The sequence below is a fragment of the Microcaecilia unicolor genome, chromosome 4 (assembly GCF_901765095.1).
Source record: "Microcaecilia unicolor chromosome 4, aMicUni1.1, whole genome shotgun sequence".
Classification (NCBI taxonomy): domain Eukaryota; kingdom Metazoa; phylum Chordata; class Amphibia; order Gymnophiona; family Siphonopidae; genus Microcaecilia; species Microcaecilia unicolor.
The window spans coordinates 316,598,834-316,620,992 of NC_044034.1; the positions used below are offsets into that span (position 1 = coordinate 316,598,834).

General features: G+C 46.3%; 1 protein-coding gene across 1 annotated transcript in view; it reads left to right on the forward strand.

Moving 5' to 3' along the window:
- Positions 1-22,159, forward strand: part of ANTXR1 (ANTXR cell adhesion molecule 1) — a 269,622-nt gene that overhangs the window by 137,505 nt on the left and 109,958 nt on the right. Inside the window, exon 13 of the mRNA XM_030201863.1 lies at positions 17,905-18,000. Within this exon, the coding sequence (XP_030057723.1) occupies positions 17,905-18,000 (96 nt within the window). The remainder of the gene's footprint in view (positions 1-17,904; positions 18,001-22,159) is intronic.

Consider the following 22,159-nt stretch of genomic DNA (forward strand, 5'->3'; position numbering starts at 1 on the left):
AGGCTCAGTGTGGCTTACATAGTGTTATGAGGCGATAACCACCTACGGTGAAGAAACAAATATAGAGTGAAATTATTTACAATGAAATAGATATGAACAGACACATCAGGGAATCATAGAGAGGGAGGTTATACAACAATCATAAAATTCAATACAAGTTTGGATATCTTTGTGTTGCTGGATGTAGGTAGTTAAGTTGGGTCAATGGGATATGCTCTTCCGAACAGGTAGGTCTTTAGTAATTTCCGGAAGTTGAGGTGGTCGTACGTAGTCCTCATGGTTTTTGGGAGTACATTCCAGTACATTATGAGCACAACTGCCTAAGCGTATTCTGTAACATGATGCGCATAAATTCTAAATTACATAGTTTAAAAGGGGGCGTGGCCATCAGTGGGTCTTGGGCATTTCTAAAATTTATGCGCATTGTTATAGAATACACCAGATCCACGCCTAATTTAGGCATCGGCATTTACACCAAGTTTTACTTGGTGTAACTGTTTGCGACTAAATGTAGTTGTGCGGATAGGAGCTGGGCATATTCTATAAACTTTGTGGAAAGTTAGGAGTATTCTATAAAATTTCGGCATACTTTACAGAATACACCTATGGTGCTGAAAAATTGGCACTGAAAAATATGAGCTCTAAGCACTATTCTATAAACTGTACTCCAAGTTGGGTGCCATTTATGGAATAGCACCTAACTTTTGGGCACAAGGATTTACACCAACTGGTGTAAAATCCATGCACCTAAATTAGGCACAGGTCAGGCTTATTCTGTAACAGTGCGTGCAAATTCTTCAAGCGCCCATGACCCACCCATGCCTCTCCCGTGGCCACACCCTCTTTTCAGATCTACACACTACAATTTACGTGCACGCCTTTATAGAATACGCCTAGCAAGCTGCGTGAGTAAATTCTAATTGTTGCCAATTGGCGCTGATAATTGACATAGTGCCCAATTAGCACTAATTGGTTCATTATTCAATTACATGACACGTGCAGATTGGACGCACTCCCAAATTTCTGCATGCAATTATGAACGCCATTTATAGAATCTGAGTGTAAAAATTAGGTGTGCAAGTTTATAGAATTAGGGCAGTGGTTCCTAAACCTGATCCTGGAGGCACCCCAGCCAGCAGTGGCGTACCAAGGGTGGGGCAGTGGGGGCGGTCCGCCCCGGGTGTCAGTGGGTGGGGGGTGCTCCGCTGGCGCCGCAGTCCCCACCTGCCTACCACCAGCTCCATTGACAGACGACCCTCTTCTCCTGGCACCCAGCCTTAAAAAAAAATCTCTGAAGCGCCTCGCATCTGCTCTGCTGTAAAAGAAGCAAGTCGCATTGGCCCTTCCCTCACTATGTCCCACCCTCGTGGAAATAGGAAGTTACATTAGAGGGCGGGACACAGTGAGGGAAGGGCCGACATGACGAGGCGATTTGCTTATTTTACAGCAGAGCAGACGCGAGGTGCTTCACAGATTTTTTTTTTAAGGCTGGGTGCCGGCTGGGTGGCAGAAGAGGGTTGTCTGTCGACGGAGCTGTAGGCACATGGGAACTGGGTCGGGGAGGGGGGAGGCTCAGATGGGAGAAGGGGACTGGGTCTGGGGGGGCTCAGATGGGAGAAGGGGATTGGGACTGGGTCTGGGGGTCTCAGATGGGAGAAGGGGACTGGGTCTGGGTGGGGTGGGGAGAGGCTCAGATGGGAGAAGGGGCCTGGAGCTGGAACTGGGGTCTGAGAAGGGGGCAGGAGGGAGAATGGGGCCATGTCTGGGGCAGGTGGGAGAATGGTTCTGGGGCTGAAAAGGGGGGCCCTAATGCAAGGCATGTGGATGAAGGGGACTGTAACTGGGGGCTGAAAAGGAGGGTAAGTGGGATAAGGGGGCTAGTGCTGGAACTGGGGGCTGAAAAGGGGCAGGGACTGAAACTGTAGAGACTGGGGGCTGAAAAGGGGACAGGGAGAAGTGGCTGGGGCTAAAGCTCGGGACTGGTGGGAGAAAAGGGCTGGGGTTGAAACTAGGGGCTAAAAAAGGGGACAGGGAGAAGTGGCTGGGGGCTGAAGCTAGGGACTGATGGGAGAAAAGGGCTGGGGCTGAAACTGGGGACTGGTGGGATAGTGGGGCTGAAACTGGGGGCTGAAAAGGGGGGCAGGTGGGAGATGTGGGCTGGGGCTGGAACTGGAACTAGGGGCAGGTGGGATAATGGGGCTGTAACTGGGGGCCAAAAAGAGGGGGCAGAGAGAGAGAGAGGGGACAGATCCTGGATGGAAGGGGGAGTGAGAGGGAGGGCAGGCCCTGGATGGATGGGCGAGGGAGGGCAAATGGTTGATTGAAGGGGCAGAGAGTAAGGGCAGACAGTGGATGGAAGGGATAGAAAGGGAAGACATTGGATGGAAGGGGGAGAGAGAGAGAGGGCAGACAGGCAGATGGTGGATGGAAGGGGCAGAGATAGAGGGCAGACAGTGGATGGAAGGGGCAGGGAGAGAGGACAGACATTGGATGGAGGGGACGGCAGAGAGAGGGCAGATACTGGATGGCAGAGAGAGAGCGAAGACAGATGCTGGATGGAAGGAAGACAGTGAAAAGAAGATGAGGAAAGCAGAAACCAGAGACAACAAACTGTAAATAAAATATATATTTTTATTTTTTTACTTTAGGATATTAGTATTGTAGCTGTGTTAATAAATGTTTATAATAGAACATGGAAATAAGATAATCTTTTTATTGGACTAATTTTAATACATTTTGACTAACTTTCAGAGAACAAAACCCCCTTCCTCAGGTCAGGATAGGATACTGTAACAGCACTATACTGTATTGACCTGAGGAAAGAGGTTTTGGCCTCTGAAAGCTAAATGTATTAGTCCAATAAAATGGTATTATTTTATTTTCTATATTTGTTTTATTTCTATTTGTTAATGTGTAAAGTGGTGATTGGTACTTGTTAGTTTTTTCAAATTTACATCTGCTGTCTTTATATTTTGCACAGTACTAGGGGACATTTTCTGTTTCTGTGGTGTTGCATTGTATGCAGAGTCTGGCATCTTGGGGGTTCAGTTTAATTTTTGTTTATGATTACTTATTCTGTAGTGGATTAGGGTGTATCTGTGTTTGTGAAAAAGACATGACTTTCAGTTGGCATTGACTGTGCAGGATCGATGATCTGTACTATTCTGTCTGGTTTTGTTTTACAATAGGTGAATTGATGTTCTAGTGCTCACTGTAGTGTTTAAGATGTTTTCCTTTTCCTTGTGTGAATTGTAGAAATGACTGCTTATGGTATGCTAGAATTGCTCTATAGGTCCTGAGTGTTTTGTATTCTCGGTATGCCTAGTACTGGATTTTGGAGGGGGGTGTTAAAAAATGACCAGCCCCGGGTGTCAACTACCCTAGGTACGCCACTGCCAGCCAGTCAGGATACCCACAATAAATATTCATGAGAGAGATTTGCATGCACTGCCTCCATTGCATGCAAATCTCTCTCATGAAATATTCATTGTAGATATCCTGAAAACCTGACTGGCTGGGGTGCCTCCAGGACCAGGTTTGGGAACCACTGAATTAGGGGGTTAGTGAGTTAAAAGTATTTTGCACTTATTAAAATTCAAAAATGAAACAAAATTGTGTTGGATTTATGCTGGTGGTGTTTTGAATGGGAAATGGCCCAACATGAAGCAAAAGATACCACTGTGATTTCCCTGTCATTTAAAAATGAAAGCACATCTTTAATAAGGAGTACTGTGGCTCTATGGGCAAGGTGTCCCAGGGATGTGGAGAAATAAATGATGCCTGGTGGTGATTTATGATACCTTCCATCTTCTGCCTTCAGTTCTGCCGGCATAGTCAGAAACCAGAGTCAAAGCCTAAAATGTGAATTTCAAATGTCAAAATTATGCTTCTCAAATATACTGAACCGCAGAAGCACAGCAAAACCTTGAGGAGAGGGGGAGGAGGGAGTTAATTGCTTCCAGTAGGCTATATAATTCCTAGTTTTTCAGCTCTAAAATCCTGAAAGTATGCAAAATATTTTAGCAGCTGGGCAAACCTTTCCACTGGAATTCTGGAAATATCCATAACCCTGTGACTGAGTTTCCAGTGGCACAGCTGGGAAGAGATAGCGCCACAGCTGGCCTACAGGCAGACATTAGCAAATTCTTTGCCTGGTTCTAGCCAGTCTGTCATTTTTACATATGCTGCCGAATAACTCACCAAAATGATGGAAAGAAAAAACAATAATAAATATGGTGAAATCTTACATTTCAATCAATACAGCCTCTGCCAGGATCTGTTCAGACACTCCTTGAGTAAGCATTCCCAGCTGGAAAGTTGACACTTCTTGCTTCTTTTTGTTGCCAGGGATCTTAGGACTGGCAGCACTCTTGCCAGCCTTTTCAGGTTATGGCATGACAGTCTCAGCCCACACACTTCCTTGCTCCACCTCCCATAGGTGCCAGCTCTGTGGGTGCTGTGGGTACTTGACCACCCCCAATACTGAAAAAATGCCTTCACATTGTCAAGTATGGGTAATGCGTGATGGGTTTAGTACCCCCAGTCATTGTGAAACGTTGGCTTCTATTAAAAAAAAAAAAAAACAATCAAATGCATAGCAAACCGGCATGTCACTGATTTTCCAAGGATGAGAGGAACACCTTAGGAAAATAAGATTCTTTGTTGGATTAACCTGATAATAAAAGAAACTAGCAACACCTAATCTTCATGTGCCTACCCGTTCTAAACAAACCAAAAAACCCCATTATTAATGAAGTCAGGAAAATACCGGGCTGGTGTCTATTCTTGTGAAACATGCAGGGCTTTTTTTGAGGGGGTACTTGGGGGCACTGAGTACCAGCACCTTTTCCATTGTCTGCTAAAATTGACCCATGGAACCCAAGTTTTAAGGATAGAACTCAGGCTCTACACACCAATTCTGCCTTGTATATAGATTCTGTGACTGGTTGCAGGGGGGCTGGCTATTATGGGGTGGGTCCCTCAGTGATCACCCCCACTCCTGAAAGGTGGCCTAGCATTTGAGTACCGGCACCTTTTTTGCTAGAAAAACACACTGGAAACATGTGATTCTTATTTTCCAAATGTAGCATCCAAATTTTGTAAACTTCAAGTTTACAGAATTCAGATGTTACATATGGTTTATGGTTGATTTATTTGGTACTTAACATACTGCTCTTAGGGGTCCTTTTATTAAGCTCTGGTAAAAGGGGGCCTGTGCTATCGTCAGCGCGTGTTTTTGATGTGCGCTGAGGCCCTCTTTTACTGCAGCGGATAAAAGGCTGTCTTTTTCTGAGAAAAAGAAATGGCCATGTAGTAAGTGAGATACTTACTGCACAGCCATTTCAGGGGTGGGGGGGAGAGAACCCTTACTGCCACCTGTTGAGATTTCAGAAAGGGCTCCTACGCTAACCTGGTGATAACTGGGCAGCGTGAAGTTCCAGCACTACAAAAATAAGATGTATTTTTTTAGCACCAGAAATGGCACACGTTAGGGGTGGGAATTACTGCCGGGCTCCTGCGGTAGCCCGGCAGTAGTTCTGAACTGGCACGCGGGAAGCCTGCAGTGGGCTTACAATTGCTAAGTAAAAGGGCCCCTTAGTATATATAAATTGTGCTTGTGCAGGTCATTCCCACATGCTAAGGCCATTTTTGCTGCATGGGTAAAATGGCCGATTTGATTATTTTTTTTTATTAATGGCTACGTGCTGATTTTCCCATTAGCATGTGGTCATTAGCACATGAGCCCCTGCCGCCACCTATTTTCCATGCGCTAATTGGTAAGTACATGGCGATGTTGCTATGCTAACCGATTAGTGCAAAACATGCCTACTCTTCCTCCCCCCCCCCCCTTAGGCCCACCCCAGTGCTAAAAATAAAATCTATTTTTTAGCACATGGGAAGCGTGTGCCGATGCCAAAACTACCATGGGATGCCTGAGCATGCTCTGTGGTAAGGCATTTTAACCTGCGGTATGCAATCGTTAATGCTTACCGCAGCTTAGTAAAAGGACCCTTTTATAAATAATATATACCAAAGCGGTGTGCACACAGAATTAAAATTCTAAAAAGAAGTTAAAAAATAACCAAATAGATTACAAGCAGAATGAAAAGGGAATTCCAAAAATTGATATGGCAAACCATGGAGAACTAAGAAAATGTAGTAGAACAAACTGATAAAGACTAATAAATCACTAGGACTAGATGGCACATACCCTACAGCTGTAAAAGAACTAAAAAAAGAAATTGCATACCTATTACACATCATCTTTAACTGCTCACTCAAATTGTCTATATAGCACCTGAGGATTGAAGGGTGGCCAACATAACAGCCATTTTTAAAAAGGGCTCCAGGGGCAATCTGAGAAAATACAGACAGGTGAGCCTAACCTGCCGAGTCAAGCAACATGGCAAAGACTATTCTAAGAGCACATGTCCAATTTGCACGTAATTCATGTTAATTGAATAACAAGCTAATGAGCACCAATAATTGTTTTGTTTTCAAGCAATTATTGAACATTATGTGCATAAGTTTAGGCGTGAGATCCATGCCTAAAATTTATGCAGAATTTTAAAAAGGGGGCACAGAAATGGGCGGGTCATGGGCAGAACAGGGGTGTTCCTAAAATTAACTGGCGTTGTAATAGAATAACGAGGATATGCACCTAATATAGGTGCGTAAATTTGCACCACGTTCCAGTTGGTGCAAATGGCCGCACCTAAAGTTAGATGTGATTCCCGGGCATTAGCTCTATTCTGTGAACTGCGCCTAACTTTAAGCATGGCTTATAAAAAGCGTTTTTCTGCGCCAATATTTTTGGTGCCGTATATAGAGTCTAGCCCAAAATACAATCAATGAGATAAACTAGAGAAAGGCAAGTTAAATCCTGGTAATAACAATGACATGATACAGTATCAAAAGAATGCATATTAAAACAGCATAGTAAAATATTCATGTAACAGAAATACGATAAATTTCGGCAGAATACAAATAAAGGCCCTAATATACACACAACATAACATTGACATGATGCTCACAGTGAAATACGATGAAACATCTTAATAGGTAGCCTGGGGGCAAGTACAGTTCAGACATACAAGCAAAATGGGTAGGACAAAGGCATTGGGATAAATATATGGGTGTTTACTGTTTAAAAGGTTAAACAACCACCACCTGTTAAACTGTTCCATCTAAAAGATGATTTTATAAACCTCTATCATATCCCTCTCAGTTTTCTCCTTGCTAAGCTAAAGTGCCCTAACTTGTCTAGCCTTTCTTCATAAGGTGTTCATCAGAAAATGAAAGTTACGATATAGGAGTTGTGAGGGAGTGGATGGTATAAGGCTAGATTTCCTTAGGAACACGCCCTCACTGAAGCGGAGCCACCGTAAGAATATGTATGTTAACCTGTCTGGCAAGGAGGGCGGGGCTCATGGGGAGAGCAGGCAGTCATTAGGGAGGTCCCAAGTGAGGGTGTTCTTGTTGGCTGCAATACTTGAGGGGAGCCCAGGGAAGAGGAGCAGCATCATAACAGATGTTACTACCGTATGCTGAAGCTTATTTGAGTATAACCCTGGTCTCATCGACCACCTCAGTTCTCTCCAGCGAGCCCGGGTCACAGCAAACGAATTCCATACACCTCCATCTAAACCTTGGTTTATTTCCGTCCACACTCACTCCTCTCACTTAGTTCAGTTTCTTTCCTTAGTTGACCTTGGGCGCAGGCCGGGGCTGGTTAAAGATCTGGAAAGCTGTAGGATGTTAAACTGGGCTCATTCCTGAGTATCCTCTATCAATCCAAGAATCATTTCTTTACTCTTTCACTCCACGGAATACTCAGCACACCAAGGAATTGTAATTTTATGCAACTTTACTGAACTCTGAAATGGTAGTAATTCCAAACTTTGACTTTTTATATACAGTCAGCATTTGGTTTAAAAGGTTTTGGCTTTAATCCAGCCAAGACTATTTGGTACAGTTTCATCCACTACTTAATGTTTCTCTTTGTAATCCAGAATTATGTACAAATATACAACTACTCCAGTCCATTACCCATCCCTTTGGGATTTATAATCCAAGGCTGCGCCTGACGCCTCTGATCACCATCCGTTTCCCTCAGGATCAGACCTCCCTGTCTGTCCTCCTTTCAGTGATGCACTTCTCAGGGCTGCATCCTGGCCTTGAATAGGCTTCCCCTGCTCCAGCTCCCAATTCTAGGTTGGGTTCCCCTTACCCACCCAGAGCTCTTATCACACTCACAGTTACTGCTCTTAGGGGCAGGAACACTTTTTATTTCAGCCTTAGTTTATTCCACCTTTCCAGGATACCCTCTCTCCTCCTAGGCTCCTGGAGAGGGTGATAGCAAACAAAGACCATGTGTTTTAATGAACAGGAACTTTTAGTACCTTCAAACTCCACCTTCACTGTCAATCATAAACTAGAACAATTTTTCTCTGCAATTTATTGCATAACACACTCCCCTTGGGCTGTGCATCTTATTTTGTAGTGCTGGAGCTTAACCTGCAGTAATCAGTCAGCACCGTGCGCTGCACAGTTATCACCAGGTTAGCATAGGAGCCAGGGGTGTGCTGGTAAATTTTTAACAACAGGCTCTTTCTCCGGACGTAACCAGCTCTGCAGTTGGAAGGGCCAGGGGTGGCCGGGGGGGGGGGGGGAGCAACACTTGCCTCTCTCTCCTCCCTCCCTTCGTGCAGGCACGCTAGGCATACCTTTGCTGGCAGCCAATAAATGGACTTCCACCACTCCCAACGTCTTGCTCTGAGCAGCATGCTGGAACTCCTCTCACATGCTCGAGAAGTCCCAGCCTGCTGCCCAGAGCTGGGAACAAGGAGCGGGGAGCAGTAGCAGTAGTCAGCATCACCACCAGCAAAGTAAAAGAGAATTCAGCAAGGGGCCCAAGCCCACATTTTGGGAGACAGTTGTTAAAGTAGCCATGGAGGGCCCTACTTTAACAACCGGTTCCCAAAATTTTTAAAAACTTAACAACCGGCTCTTGTGAGCCTGTGAGAGCCTGCTCCAGCACACCACTGGTAGGAGCCTTTTCTGCCATCTCAATAGGTGGCAGTAAGGGTTCCCCCCCCCCCAAAAAAATAGGGTTACCATATTTTGTCCTCTTAAAAAGAGGACACACGTCCCGCCCCTGTGCCGCCCCGCCCCTTCGCATCATCGCCCCACCCCCTGTCACATATTCCCCTGCCCCTTGTCACATATTCCCCTCCCCTGCCCCCCGTCACCTTCCCTCCCGTCACCTCCCCTCCCCCTTGTCACATATTCCTCTCCCCTCCCCTTACTTACTATCTACTGCCCTGGTGGTCTAGTGACCTCTTCGGGGCAGGAAAGAGCCCCCTCTTTCCTGCCCGGAGTGCTGCCTTGCCCTGCATCCTTCTCAGTCTCGGCTCGGGATTCAAAATGGCTGCTGAGAGTTGAAGTCTCGCAAGGCAGCCATTTTGAATCCCGAGCCGAGACTGAGAAGGATGCAGGGCAAGGGCAGGCAGCGCTCTGGGCAGGAAAGAGGGGGCTCTTTCCTGACCCAAAGAGGTCACTAGACCACCAGGGCAGATAGTAAGTAAGGGGAGGGGAGGGGAGACCCACGGCACCGCTCGCCTGCCCGTTTGTCCAGAAATCCGGACAAACAGGCAGGCGGGCAAAACCCGCCCGGACGCCCCAGACATGTCCTCAAAAAAAGGACATGTCCGGGGAAATCCAGACATATGGTAACCCTACCCCAAAATGGCTGCGCAGTAAGTATTTCACATACCACATGCCATTTCTTTTCCTCAGCGCACATCAAAAACACGTGCTGACGCTAGCACACCCGGGGACATCCCACACACTCCCCCCCCCCCCCCCCCAGTAGCTCCAAGGAGAGCCCACACTGTTCAGTAATCCCCATATAATGGAGAATTACATGAGGTAGGCCAAGTTTACCTTGGATGGAACCCGGTTGATATTGTAACTTTGGAAGTCAGGGTCAAACCGGGCCCAAGTGTGCTGAGTATTGGACGACAGGACTTGGACTTTGGGAACTCCAGGAAAGAGGCAAGCTGTTGGTGTAGTCTTTTGAAGAGGCAGTTTAGTGCATGCCGTGGGCCTACAGGAATATAAGGAGTAACTTTGTGTGTCTATTTTCGCCTAACCTGTGAAAGGAACAGGTCGCCTATTTCTCACCCTCTGTGTGGCTGTATTTGTTAAGGGTCCAGGCCTGTCTGCTAGCCACGCTGCTACAGGAGCTAATGTCCTTTTATGGACTGGTTAACAGACCAAACAACAGGAAACAGACAATAAGACTAAATGATCACATGTCTGAATGGAGAAAGGTAAATAGTGTAGTACCTTAGAGAGAGATCTGTGCTAGGTCTGGTACTTTGTACTATATCAGATTTGCCGTCTCCCGCATTCAGCGGGAGACTCCCACTCTCACTGGTCATCTCCACATATCCCACAGGGGAGCAAGGATCTCCCGCTGAGCCAGGGGCCACCCTCTTCTCTCCTTCCTCAGATGTCTTCCTTAATCCTGACCCTCCTTTTCTCCCACCCAGGTGTCAAATACCACTCCCCCACCCCTGTGTGTCCAGCATCTCCTTTCCCCCTCTTCACCCCTCCCCCCCATGGCCCTCCCAAAGCAGCAGCTGCAGATGACCAGCAGAGACAGTGCTATAATCAGACTGCCTGAGGCTGGCACCACTGGGGCCTTTCTTCTCCCAATCCACCTCCTGTGATGTCAAATCCTGTAGGCAGGTGCGACAGAGGAATGTCCCCGGCAGGGCCGACCACAGGCAGCCTCTTTACAGTGCTGCCTCTGCTAGCCAGCTAGCCACCGCTGCTGCTTTGGGAAGGAGATTTAGGACCCGTCGAGGGAGCGTGGAACAGAGAGAGTTGCCAAATCCACGTGGGGTGAGATGATTGAGCAGAGAGAGGCCAGACCTATGGAAAGGGAGGAGACACAGATGCTGGACCAACAAGAGGGTGGGGTGAGGGGAGAGAGAAGAAGAGAGATGCTGGACCGGGAGGGTGAGAGAAGAGAGAAAGACCCAGACCAGAAAGGCAGGTGGGAGGGAGGGAGAGATACTTGGCCAATGGAGAGGGGGAGAGATAAATACCAGACCACAGGGGGTGGGGAAGGGATTCAGGGTGTGAGAGGGAGAAATGCTAGCCCCATGGTGGGTTGGTGAGTAGGTGGGGACAGGTGTAGAAGGGGAGAGGGAGGAATGCTGTTCCCATGGTGGTGGTGGTGGGGGGGGGGGGTAACAGGGCACAAAGAGGGAGGATTTCTGATGCTGGAGTAGGAAGTGCAGGAGGAAAGAAAGAGAGAAGGAAGAAGCTGGATATGGGGAGGGACAGAGAGAAGAGATGCTGGGCATGGAAGAAACAGGGACAGGGACACACAGGGGCAATGCTGGACACAGGAGAAGAAAAGAGAGAGAGACACAGAGGGGACATGCTGAATAGGATGGATAAAGGGCGCAGAGGAAAGATGGATGGTGGACATAGAGAGAGAGAGAAGAAATGTCAAAAGGACAAAGACCTTGGAAAGAGAGTTAAGAAAAAATAGAAAAGCAGAAAAGAGACAGTTGCACCAAAGCAATGCTGAGACAACAAAGGTAGAAAATGATTTTTTTTCTAAATGTATTAATTGTAACGTGTCAGCTTTGGGAAATGTGCATATCTGATATCTTGCATTTCTATTTCTATTATTATGATAGATTTTCTATATAGGTCTGGAATGTGTTTGCTTTTAGCAGGGTTTGTTTATTGGAGCACCTGAGGATTGGAGGGTGGCCAACATAACAGCCATTTTTAACATGGCAAAGACTAGTCTAAGAGCACATGCCCAATTTGCATGTTATTCATGTTAATTAATAACAAGCTAAATTGCACCAATAATTGTTTTTTAACAAGCAATATTGAACTTTATGTGCATAAATTTAGGTGTGAGATCCATGCCTAAAATTTATGCACAATTTTAAAAAGGGGGCACAGAAATGGGTGAGTCATGGGCAGAACAGGGGTGTTCCTAAAATTAACTGGTGGTGTAATAGAATAACGAGGATATGCACCTAATATAGGTTTGTAAATTTGCACCACGTTCCAGTACCTTGGGGAGAAATGGATTTATAGGGAGCCCATCTTTATTTCACTGGGGGGTTCACTATATCCTAGATACACTACTGTGTTGAGCAGCCTCCCCTTCCAATGGCAGCAGGAGATGGTATTAATAAGACATCATCTGTCTCGCGATAAAAACTGCAAAATCTCACAGCTGTTATTGCAAGACTGTTCCCACGGGAGCAGGAGATGATGCTTTACTAAGACATCTCCTGCTGCTTGAGGGGCAGGTGGCTTGTTGGTGCTGTGTGAATCAGGAGGTAGAGTGGGTGGTCTGGAGGGTGGGGGGGGGGGGGGTTACAGAGCATGACTAAGGATATGGCTGGGCAGAGTGGGACAGAGCTGAGGGTATTCCTTAAATCTCCCTCTCAATGATCAGGCCCCTCTGGCAGCACTGATGTATTTATAAACTAACAGACACCTGCAGAACATTTGCAATGGCCCAGCATTCACCCAGGCCCCCCACTCCAGTTGACCAAGTCACATTCCAGCTTTTTCTGCTGCATACTTTCTCTTCACCCCCAAGGCACACTTTCTTTCTCCCTCCCTTCCCTGCCCCCTCCCCATTCTCTCCTTTCTTCTCTTCCTAAATGGTACTCTCTCTCTCTCTCTCTCTCTCTCTCTCTCTCTCTCTCTCTCTCTCTCTCTCACTCTCCTTTCTCTCCCTCCTCACAAGGAACTTTCTCTCTCTTTTTCTCCCTCCCCCCCAAAAGCCACTTTTCTTCTGTCTCTCCCCTTCTCCCCATGGTACGCTCTCTCTCTCTCTCTCCCTCTCTCTCTCTCTCTGCCCTCACCTCCCACGTAACACATTCTCTCTCCCCCCTCCTCTCTTCCCTCATCTCCCACATGACACACTCTCTCTCCCTTCCCTCTCCCATCCCCACAAGGCACTATCTCCTTTTTCACACCAAGGCATTCTCTCTCTCTTTCTTCCCATCCCCCCCAAGCAATTTCTCTCCCTCTTCTTCATCCTTTCCCTCCCCACCCCAACACAAGGCACTCTTTCTCTCTTCCTCCCTCCAGTACTAGCTCGCTCTCTCCTCCCCAGCTCCCATGATCCCCATGGCTCACTTGGGGTACCATGGCTCTTTGGTCCTCACTGTACCATGGCTCACCATCTTCCACAGCTGGTGTGGCATACATGCTGTTATGGTATTGCTCCTGGGTTCAGCTCATTAGGTCAGCTATGTGTTTGTCTCTCAATGGAGTATGGCATTTCTTATGTTCAGGATATGTGTGGTATTTTCTCTGATTAGAAACCAGTCTAGAACTCTAGAGCTGCCACTGTAATATCGCCTCTCTGTTAAATGTAGATTATTACACATCAGATTAGCAAGCTTTTATAAGTATATCAAGAATGAATACCCAACCTAACCTTATTAGGTTAGTGGAGGAGTAGCCTAGTGGTTAGTGCAGTAGACTCTGATCCTGGGGAACTGGGTTCAATTCCTACTACAGCTCCTTGTGACTCTAGCCAAGTCGCTTAACCCTCCATTGTCCCTGGTACAAATAAGTACCTGTATATACTATGTAAACTGCTTTGAATGTAGTTGCAAAAACCACAGAAAGGCTGTATATCTTTTCCCTTATTGCATTGTTATGGTTGCTGAATGCAAACTTTAACGTCCTCGCATGCATTAGAAAACATCCATTATCTTGAAAAAAATCATGGAGAAACTTTTTTGTTTGACAAAAATTCGTTGGCTCTTTTACCTGAAAAAGCACCCCCCATTATCCAGAGAAACCATGGTCCCAACGTATTTTGGATAATATGCGTTCTACTGTAGTAACTACTGAAAGTGAGTTACTGCATGTGCTGAATTGTGAACACTTTATTTTAAGAACGATGTGGTTGGTTCCTAAATCTTAGCATATTTGTACCGAATGACTAATGACAGACCCAATGGGCTAAAAGATTTCAAAAGCTGGTTATTCCATATGGTCTGTGAAAAGCTTTCAGCCAAATAAAACAATGCAGCATACACAGTGAGACCACAAAATGACATCATAGGCAACTTCAAGACAGCACCTGAATCCTGAGACACTGTGGAATGAAAGTCTTTGATTTTGAGGTCAGTGGAAGTACAATTGAAGGAAACAAGATTTGCTGCCAATGCCTTATAGAGCTGCAGCAATCATGCTGCTGGTCCTACTTGATGTGATTAAGTTGGTTGTAATTTTAATGTTGTTAGGGGTCCTTTTACTAAGCTGCAGTAAGCACTAACGCATGCTTACTGGAGCTTAAAATGCCTTACCATGGGACTCAGTTGGGCATCCCGCAGTAATTTTGGTATTGGTGCGCACTTCCCATGCTCTAAAACATAGATTTAATTTTTTTGCCCTAGGGGCAGGTCAGGGGGCGGAGAGTAGGCATGTTCTGTGCTGCTAACTGATTAGCACATGAGCCTATACCGCCTACAAAATAAGTAGCAGTTGGAGCCCATGCGCTAGTGGCCATGCACTAATGACAAAATTAGCACATGGCCATTAATTAAAAAAAAATAGAAAAAGCGGTCATTTTATCCCTGCAGTATAAATGACTTTAGCGCACAGGAATTACACACGTAAGTACGCACTAAGGTCACTTTATACCACAGTTTGGTATAAGAGCCCATGAATCTAGTAAACCAAATTGATTGGGTCCACTCAATGAAAAAGTATATACAACATTTTAATAAAATTAAAAATAAAATAAAGATATGGCTGCAGAGAGACCTGTCCTGAAGCATACAGTGCTGCAAATGGCAGATGCTACCAGAAGTATGAAGGGGGAATATGATGATGACAGGGTTGAGGATGTGGGAAAAGGTCAGCAAAAAAACTCAAGGCTGTCTGATGTCATCTGCTGAGTAGAAAAGCTTTTACCATGGATTGAGAGTTGTGAGAGAAACATTGATACAGTTACAGTCTTCAGCCATGACTGATTTGATCACTGCAGCTGGAACAAAGCTCGGGAAATAAGAAAGCAAATTCCAGCTTCAGCCCACCAGAGAAAATCATACTTGTCTCTTTTTAATCCCATACTGTATCTGTGTCAAGCAATAAATCTTCAAAATACTTTCCAGCATGATCCCACTGGCACCCCAGTCCTTATTGGTTTGCACATTTTGTCTGTTCAGGGCCGCTATTTATTTTGCACTGTCATGCAGTAATTTTATTCCCTGATATGTAATTATCCACAAGCAGCTGCAGTAATATTGTGAGAAAGAGCAAACCATAAAATAAGTTTATGGGGCTGAGCTGATGAATAGGCTTCGTTAACATGCATTCTTGTAAGAACTTCTTGAGGCATCGTTAAGTTAAATAATAACAATGTCCCATGTAGAAGGACTTTTCCAGGCAGCTAGTAAAACAAAAATAATATATATATTTTTTTGTTTCTGTGAATAGCAGCAGCAACTGACTGTGCTCTGGATGATTTGCATTTTGCCTTCTCTTCTGGTCCTTAATGCTGTGTCATTTTTGGTTGCCTATGGGCAGTTGATTTTTGATCCTCTAATGACTGGCAAAATTTATTTATTTTCTTCCAGGCCTTCAGAGAGCCTATTCGCTTGCACCAGCCCCTTTTTATTATCCTTTTACCTCCCTCCCTCCCCCCCCCCCACACATACACACTTATTGTTCCTAATACCCACCTCTGCCACTTTCCCTGGGTGAAAGCAGTTTCAACTCACTGAAGCCTGCAAACAGTATTCCTACCTTGCCTGCCTACCCCTTCTGGGGCGAGGGAGAAGGCAGTGGAACTAGTTGGATGCCTAAAGCTGTTGGCACACAACGCAGAAAGGAATTCACTTTTCTGGAATTCCTCTACGGTACCAGCACAAACTCATTTTCATTCCATACCCGCCAGCAATGTGAATGTAGGTCAACAAGACCTACCAAATACTGTACATCTTTGGATTATGATAAAAAAGATCTTGGTGCATAACCTAAATTACCTTGATGAAGAGTGGCAAGTGTTTTAAATAACATTTTTTTCCCAGTAGCTCAGCATTATCTAGGTCAGGTATAAACTTGAGGAGGGTTTTATTGCTCAACTGAATTTAGAGCCAGCAGACTTTTCACAATCGGCAATCAAAATTAGTTGTAATTTTAAAGCTCCACAATCCAGTACTTTATTAGCCTTATCAAAGCCTTTGCAAATAGCCCCTGGGACTGATCTTAGGTCCTGTTGAGTTGCTGTTGTCTTCCACAGTTTTTCTCATTCTGTCAGAACCTAATAGGTCAAGCCGTATTGGAAGGCCTTGCTGATTATTACAATCCCTTGTTCCCCATCACTGGCGCTTCATAGAACAAGGGATACAAGGGTATGTAAAGTTTATATATGTGTAGGGTGGGTCCTGGTGTAAGCCTGGAGACTATATGGGGGACCGCTCACATAATTTGTTGGTTTGAGGCCAGAGACAGGACCAAGAAATGCCTGGAGGTCACAGGCAAGTAGTTCACACGTGCTGCACCCTTCAGATAATGACGTTGTGAACCAACTTGTTTATTTAAGGTCTTTTAAAATAGATAACTGGGACAATTGCAGAAGCTGTACCCTTTGGCAGAGACAGTAAACAAACAATATTTACAAACCCCTGATATTCAAAACCATTTAACCGGCCAGGAACAACACCTGGCCAGTTAAATGGTACTTAGCCATTCACCGTGAGATAGCAAGCTGTCTCCCGCTGAATATCGATGGTTAAGCGGCTATCTGCCCAATATAACCGGCTATCCGCTGATTTTCAGTACGAGTTTGGCAGCCATATTTGGCCACCAAAATAGCAATGCTGCATATCGGCTTGGCCGGTTATGTTTAAACAGGCCATAAAAAAAAACATATTCAATTCTGGTCACCGAAAATGGTCTGGCATTGAATATCCGAGCTCAGCGCTGACCACGGGAGGCAACCCTTTTATCTCCTGTGGTCTGAATATCGGTCCCAAAGTCTCTTTATTTTCCTTGTATCTTTTACTCTTTTTAAGAATATGTGAAAATCCTCTCTTTAACTCTGTAGTAAGTATAAGAATATTTCAAAGATGATTGTCACCTACAATCCTTGTTACTAGATGTGCTGGGAGACTCAGAGGTTCTGAAGCGCCAAAGCAGAGCTTCAAGTTGTTTGGTTCTGGTTGGATATGTGATGGTTCTGTAAGTGACTTGTAGGTTATTCTTCAGCTTCTAGAGCTGTTCTGGGATTCAGCTTAGACGATAGGAGGTCCTGTTTGCCCTGCTGGAAATAAGTACATAAGAATATAAGCACCACCAAACTGGGACAGACTGAAGGTCATCAAACACAGTATCCTGTTTCCAACGGTGGCCAATCCAGGTCACGAGCACCTGGCAAGATCCCAGGAATAAGCAGTGGATTTACAAAAGTCCACCTTAATAATGGTTTATGGACTTTTAGGAACTCGCCCTTCTCTGTACGTTTTCTAATTCCGCTATATCTTTTCTGAGATGCAGTGAACAGTATTGCACACAATATGCAAGATGCAGACACACTATGGAGCAGTACAAATACAAGTGTATTTTTCTGGGCACATATTATGATAATTTATTTTGTTTTATTTTATATCTATCTATCTATCTATCTATCTATCTATCTATCTATATAAGCTTCTTTAGAGTTAAAATAAATTTTTCAAAGACCATTCTCTCTGACTTTTCTTTATAATAGCAAGAGAAAAATAGAGAAATTCAGAGTGTTTCCTAGCTAGAACAGTCCTGTCTCTGATGATTTGTCAAGTCTACATTTAAAGCTATGTTTACAACAGTTTGGTTTTTCCCTTGCAGTCTGATGGTACCATTCTGGCTATAGCCCTCCTGATCCTGTTCATTCTACTGGCTCTGGCTCTCCTTTGGTGGTTCTGGCCTCTTTGCTGCACTGTGGTAAGTTTCCAACTCATTTCAGTCTTCTGAGAGGAGGTGAATTTTCAAAGGTCTACTTTGAGAAATTGGACACCTGGATGGGATGCTCAGTTAGATATTTATTAGGCCCCTATTTACAAATGTTCAGCATGTGATAGGGGTGCCTTCAAGTTTCATGTTCAGGTTTATTAGTTACTTGCTTTACCGCCCACTGTGTACCTCCTGAACGGTTTATGGTCATTGTTCAGTATATTACAATTGACAGTACAGAAAAGGAATGAGCGAGGGACTCAATCATTCATAGGAAAGTATAGGAAAGATAAAAACTAAAATTATTGAGAGCCTCAGAATCTCCAGCTATTCGGCAGTTCTGCCCAGGTGTCATAAGGAATTGGCTAGTAGACAAGGGCCAATTCTATAAAAGTTATGCTCCTAAATTTACACTCCTGAATTTATGAGCTTCAAGCTTCCCTACTGAGGGTTAAAGTAACCAAAGAAACCATGATGTGTAATCTCCAGTCCAATTTCTTACATGTCTAATGGGTGCTTTGAACATTTCAAATTCCTAATTTAGAGGCCCTTTTACTAAAGCTTAGCGTGTACTAAGGCACCTTTTACAGAGCGACAGTAAGCCCAACGCGGGTTTACCGCATGCTAATCTGGAATTACCACCAGCCCAACATGGCGCTAACCTGACAGTAATCAGGCAGTGCTATCTGCTGCCTGGTTACCACCAGGTTAGCGCAGGAGCCCTTTACGCCACCTCAGTGGGTGGTGTTAAGTGCTCCCCCCTGCATGGCCACACAGTAGATAAAATCTTACCATATGGCCATGCCATTTTTGGCCTTTTTACCCACTGTGGGCTACTAGCACAGGGCCCTTTTTACAGCAGCCAGTTAAAATAGTGCTTAACCAGCTATCTGGGAATATTCAGCAGGAGATAGCCAATTATCTCCTGTTGAATATTCCTGGTCAGCACTTAGCAGATAACCAGCTATATCACACGATATAGCCAGCTATCCACTAATATTCAGCACATCACCGGTTATGTTTGGTGGCCAAACTGGGCCGCCAAAATAGCAGGCCTATCATTGGCTGGTTTCAACTTAACCGGGCAGCGCTGAATATTGACTTGGCCAGTTAAGTTGAAATCAATCAAAAATAAACCAGATATTCAATGCCGGCCACCGGAAATGGTCCCAGTATTGAATATCCGGTCTCAGCACCAACTGAGGGAGGCAGCCCAGCCAACTCCTGCGGTCTGAATATCAGCCCCATAAATCCTATGTGCACCTTAGAACTTTAGGGGTCCTTTCAGTAACCCTTAGCATGCACTAATGGACTTTAGTGTACCCTGTTTGCTTCATGGCCTATATGAAAATAATGGCCTGTGCTGGCATTAGTAGCATGCTGACACAGTCCATTTTATTCCTTTGGACCATGTGGTAGATAGCACACATTAATGTCTGCTAGCACAGGCTAAGCATTAGTAACATGATTCCTTAGTCCAGAAGGAAGATTGATAAAGTCACTCATGTATTAATCAAGTACTGGAAGCATCTGCAAACAGTCCACCATTATTTTTCTTTACAGTTGAGTTTTTGCTGCTTCTGCTCTATTACAGTTCAGTTCAGGTTTTATATACTGCTGATATCCCCTGGTTAGGGTTCAGTGCGGTTTACATCATCAGTGGGACAGAAGTTGGTACAATGTTATATGTAGGTACAATATTATAAGTAGGACATTGGGTTAATACAATCTTGTTGGTAAGATAAACTATTATATAACACTATAGGCAGTGCTTTTTTTGTGCCGGTACGCAACGGTACGGCGTACCGGCACCTTTTTCTCCTCCTCCCCTCCCCTCCCATTATTTCCAGCGATTCTCCGCCTCTCTCCTGCCCTCCCATCGACGTGCAGCGATTTTTCCGTCCCTCCCCTGCCCTCACCTCTCCCATATCCAGCGATTCTTCGTCCCCCAGCGTCCTCCTTCACTGCCTGCCAGCCAGTCGGACTCAGAAGCGAACGGTGCAGGCAGCGATTGGCTGGCAGCGTCGTAGCTTCCCTCTGCAAGTCCCGCCTATGCGTAAACAGGAAGTTGTAGGCGGGACTTGCAGAGGGAAGCTACGATGCTGCCAGCCAATCGCTGCCTGCACCGTTTACTTCTGCATCCGACGCTGGCTGGCAGGCAGTGAAGGAGGACGCTGGGGGACGCAGAATCACTGGATATCGGAGAGGTGAGGGCAGGGGAGGGACGGAAAAATCGCACGTCGATGGGAGGGCAGGGGAGAGGCAGAGAATCGCTGGAAATAATGGGAGGGAAGGGCAGGGGAGAGAGAATTGCTGGACATGGGATGAGAGGGAAGGGCAAGGGAGAGAGAATTGCTGGACATGGGAAGAGCAGGGGAGAGAGAATTGCTGGACATGGGATGGGAGGGAAGGGCAGGGGAGAGAGAATTGCTGGACATGGGAAGGGCAGGGGAGAGAGAATTGCTGGATATGGGAGGGAAGGGCAGGGGAGAGAGAATTGCTGGACATGGAAGGGCAGGGGAGAGAGAATTGCTGGACATGGGAGGGAAGGGCAAGGGAGAGAGAATTGCTGGACATGGGATGGGAGGGAAGGGCAGGGGAGAGAGAATTGCTGGACATGGGATGGGAGGGAAGGGCAGGGGAGAGAGAACTGCTGGACATGGGATGGGATGGGATGGGAGGGAAGGGCAAGGGAGAGAGAATTGCTGGACATGGGAAGGGCAGGGGAGAGAGAATTGCTGGACATGGGATGGGAGGGAAGGGCAGAGGAGAGAGAATTGATGGGATGGGAGGGAAGGGCAAGAGAGAGAGAATTGCTGGACATGGGATGGGAGGGAAGGGCAGGGGAGAGAGAATTGCTGGACATGGGATGGGAGGGAAGGGCAAGGGAGAGAGAATTGCTGGACATGGGAGGGAAGGGCAGGGGAGAGAGAATTGCTGGATATGGGAAGGGCAGGGAAGAGAGAATTGCTGGACATGGGAGGGAAGGGCAAGGGAGAGAGAATTGCTGGACATGGGATGGGAGGGAAGGGCAGGGGAGAGAGAATTGCTGGACATGGGATGGGATGGGAGGGAAGGGCAAGGGAGAGAGAATTGCTGGACATGGGAAGGGCAGGGGAGAGAGAATTGCTGGACATGGGAGGGAAGGGCAGGGGAGAGAGAATTGCTGGACATGGGAAGGGCAGGGGAGAGAGAATTGCTGGACATGGGATGGGAGGGAAGGGCAGAGGAGAGAGAATTGATGGGATGGGAGGGAAGGGCAAGAGAGAGAGAATTGCTGGACATGGGATGGGAGGGAAGGGCAGGGGAGAGAGAATTGCTGGACATGGGAAGGGCAGGGGAGAGAGAATTGCTGGACATGGGATGGGAGGGAAGGGCAAGGGAGAGAGAATTGCTGGACATGGGATGGGAGGGAAGGGCAGGGGAGAGAGAATTGCTGGACATGGGATGGGATGGGATGGGAGGGAAGGGCAAGGGAGAGAGAATTGCTGGACATGGGAAGGGCAGGGGAGAGAGAATTGCTGGACATGGGAGGGAAGGGCAGGGGAGAGAGAATTGCTGGACATGGGATGGGAGGGAAGGGCAGAGGAGAGAGAATTGATGGGATGGGAGGGAAGGGCAAGAGAGAGAGAATTGCTGGACATGGGATGGGAGGGAAGGGCAGGGGAGAGAGAATTGCTGGACATGGGAAGGGCAGGGGAGAGAGAATTGCTGGACATGGGATGGGAGGGAAGGGCAGAGGAGAGAGAATTGATGGGATGGGAGGGAAAGGCAAGAGAGAGAGAATTTCTGGACATGGGATGGGAGGGAAGGGCAGGGGAGAGAGAATTGCTGGACATGGGAAGGGCAGGGGAGAGAGAATTGCTGGACATGGGATGGGAGGGAAGGGCAAGGGAGAGAGAATTGCTGGACATGGGAGGGAAGGGCAGGGGAGAGAGAATTGCTGGACATGGGAAGGGCAGGGAAGAGAGAATTGCTGGACATGGGAGGGAAGGGCAAGGGAGAGAGAATTGCTGGACATGGGATGGGAGGGAAGGGCAGGGGAGAGAGAATTGCTGGACATGGGATGGGAGGGCAGGGAAGAGAGAATTGCTGGACATGGAGGGGAGAGAGGAGAATCGCTGGATGGGGAGGGGAGGACAGGGAAGAG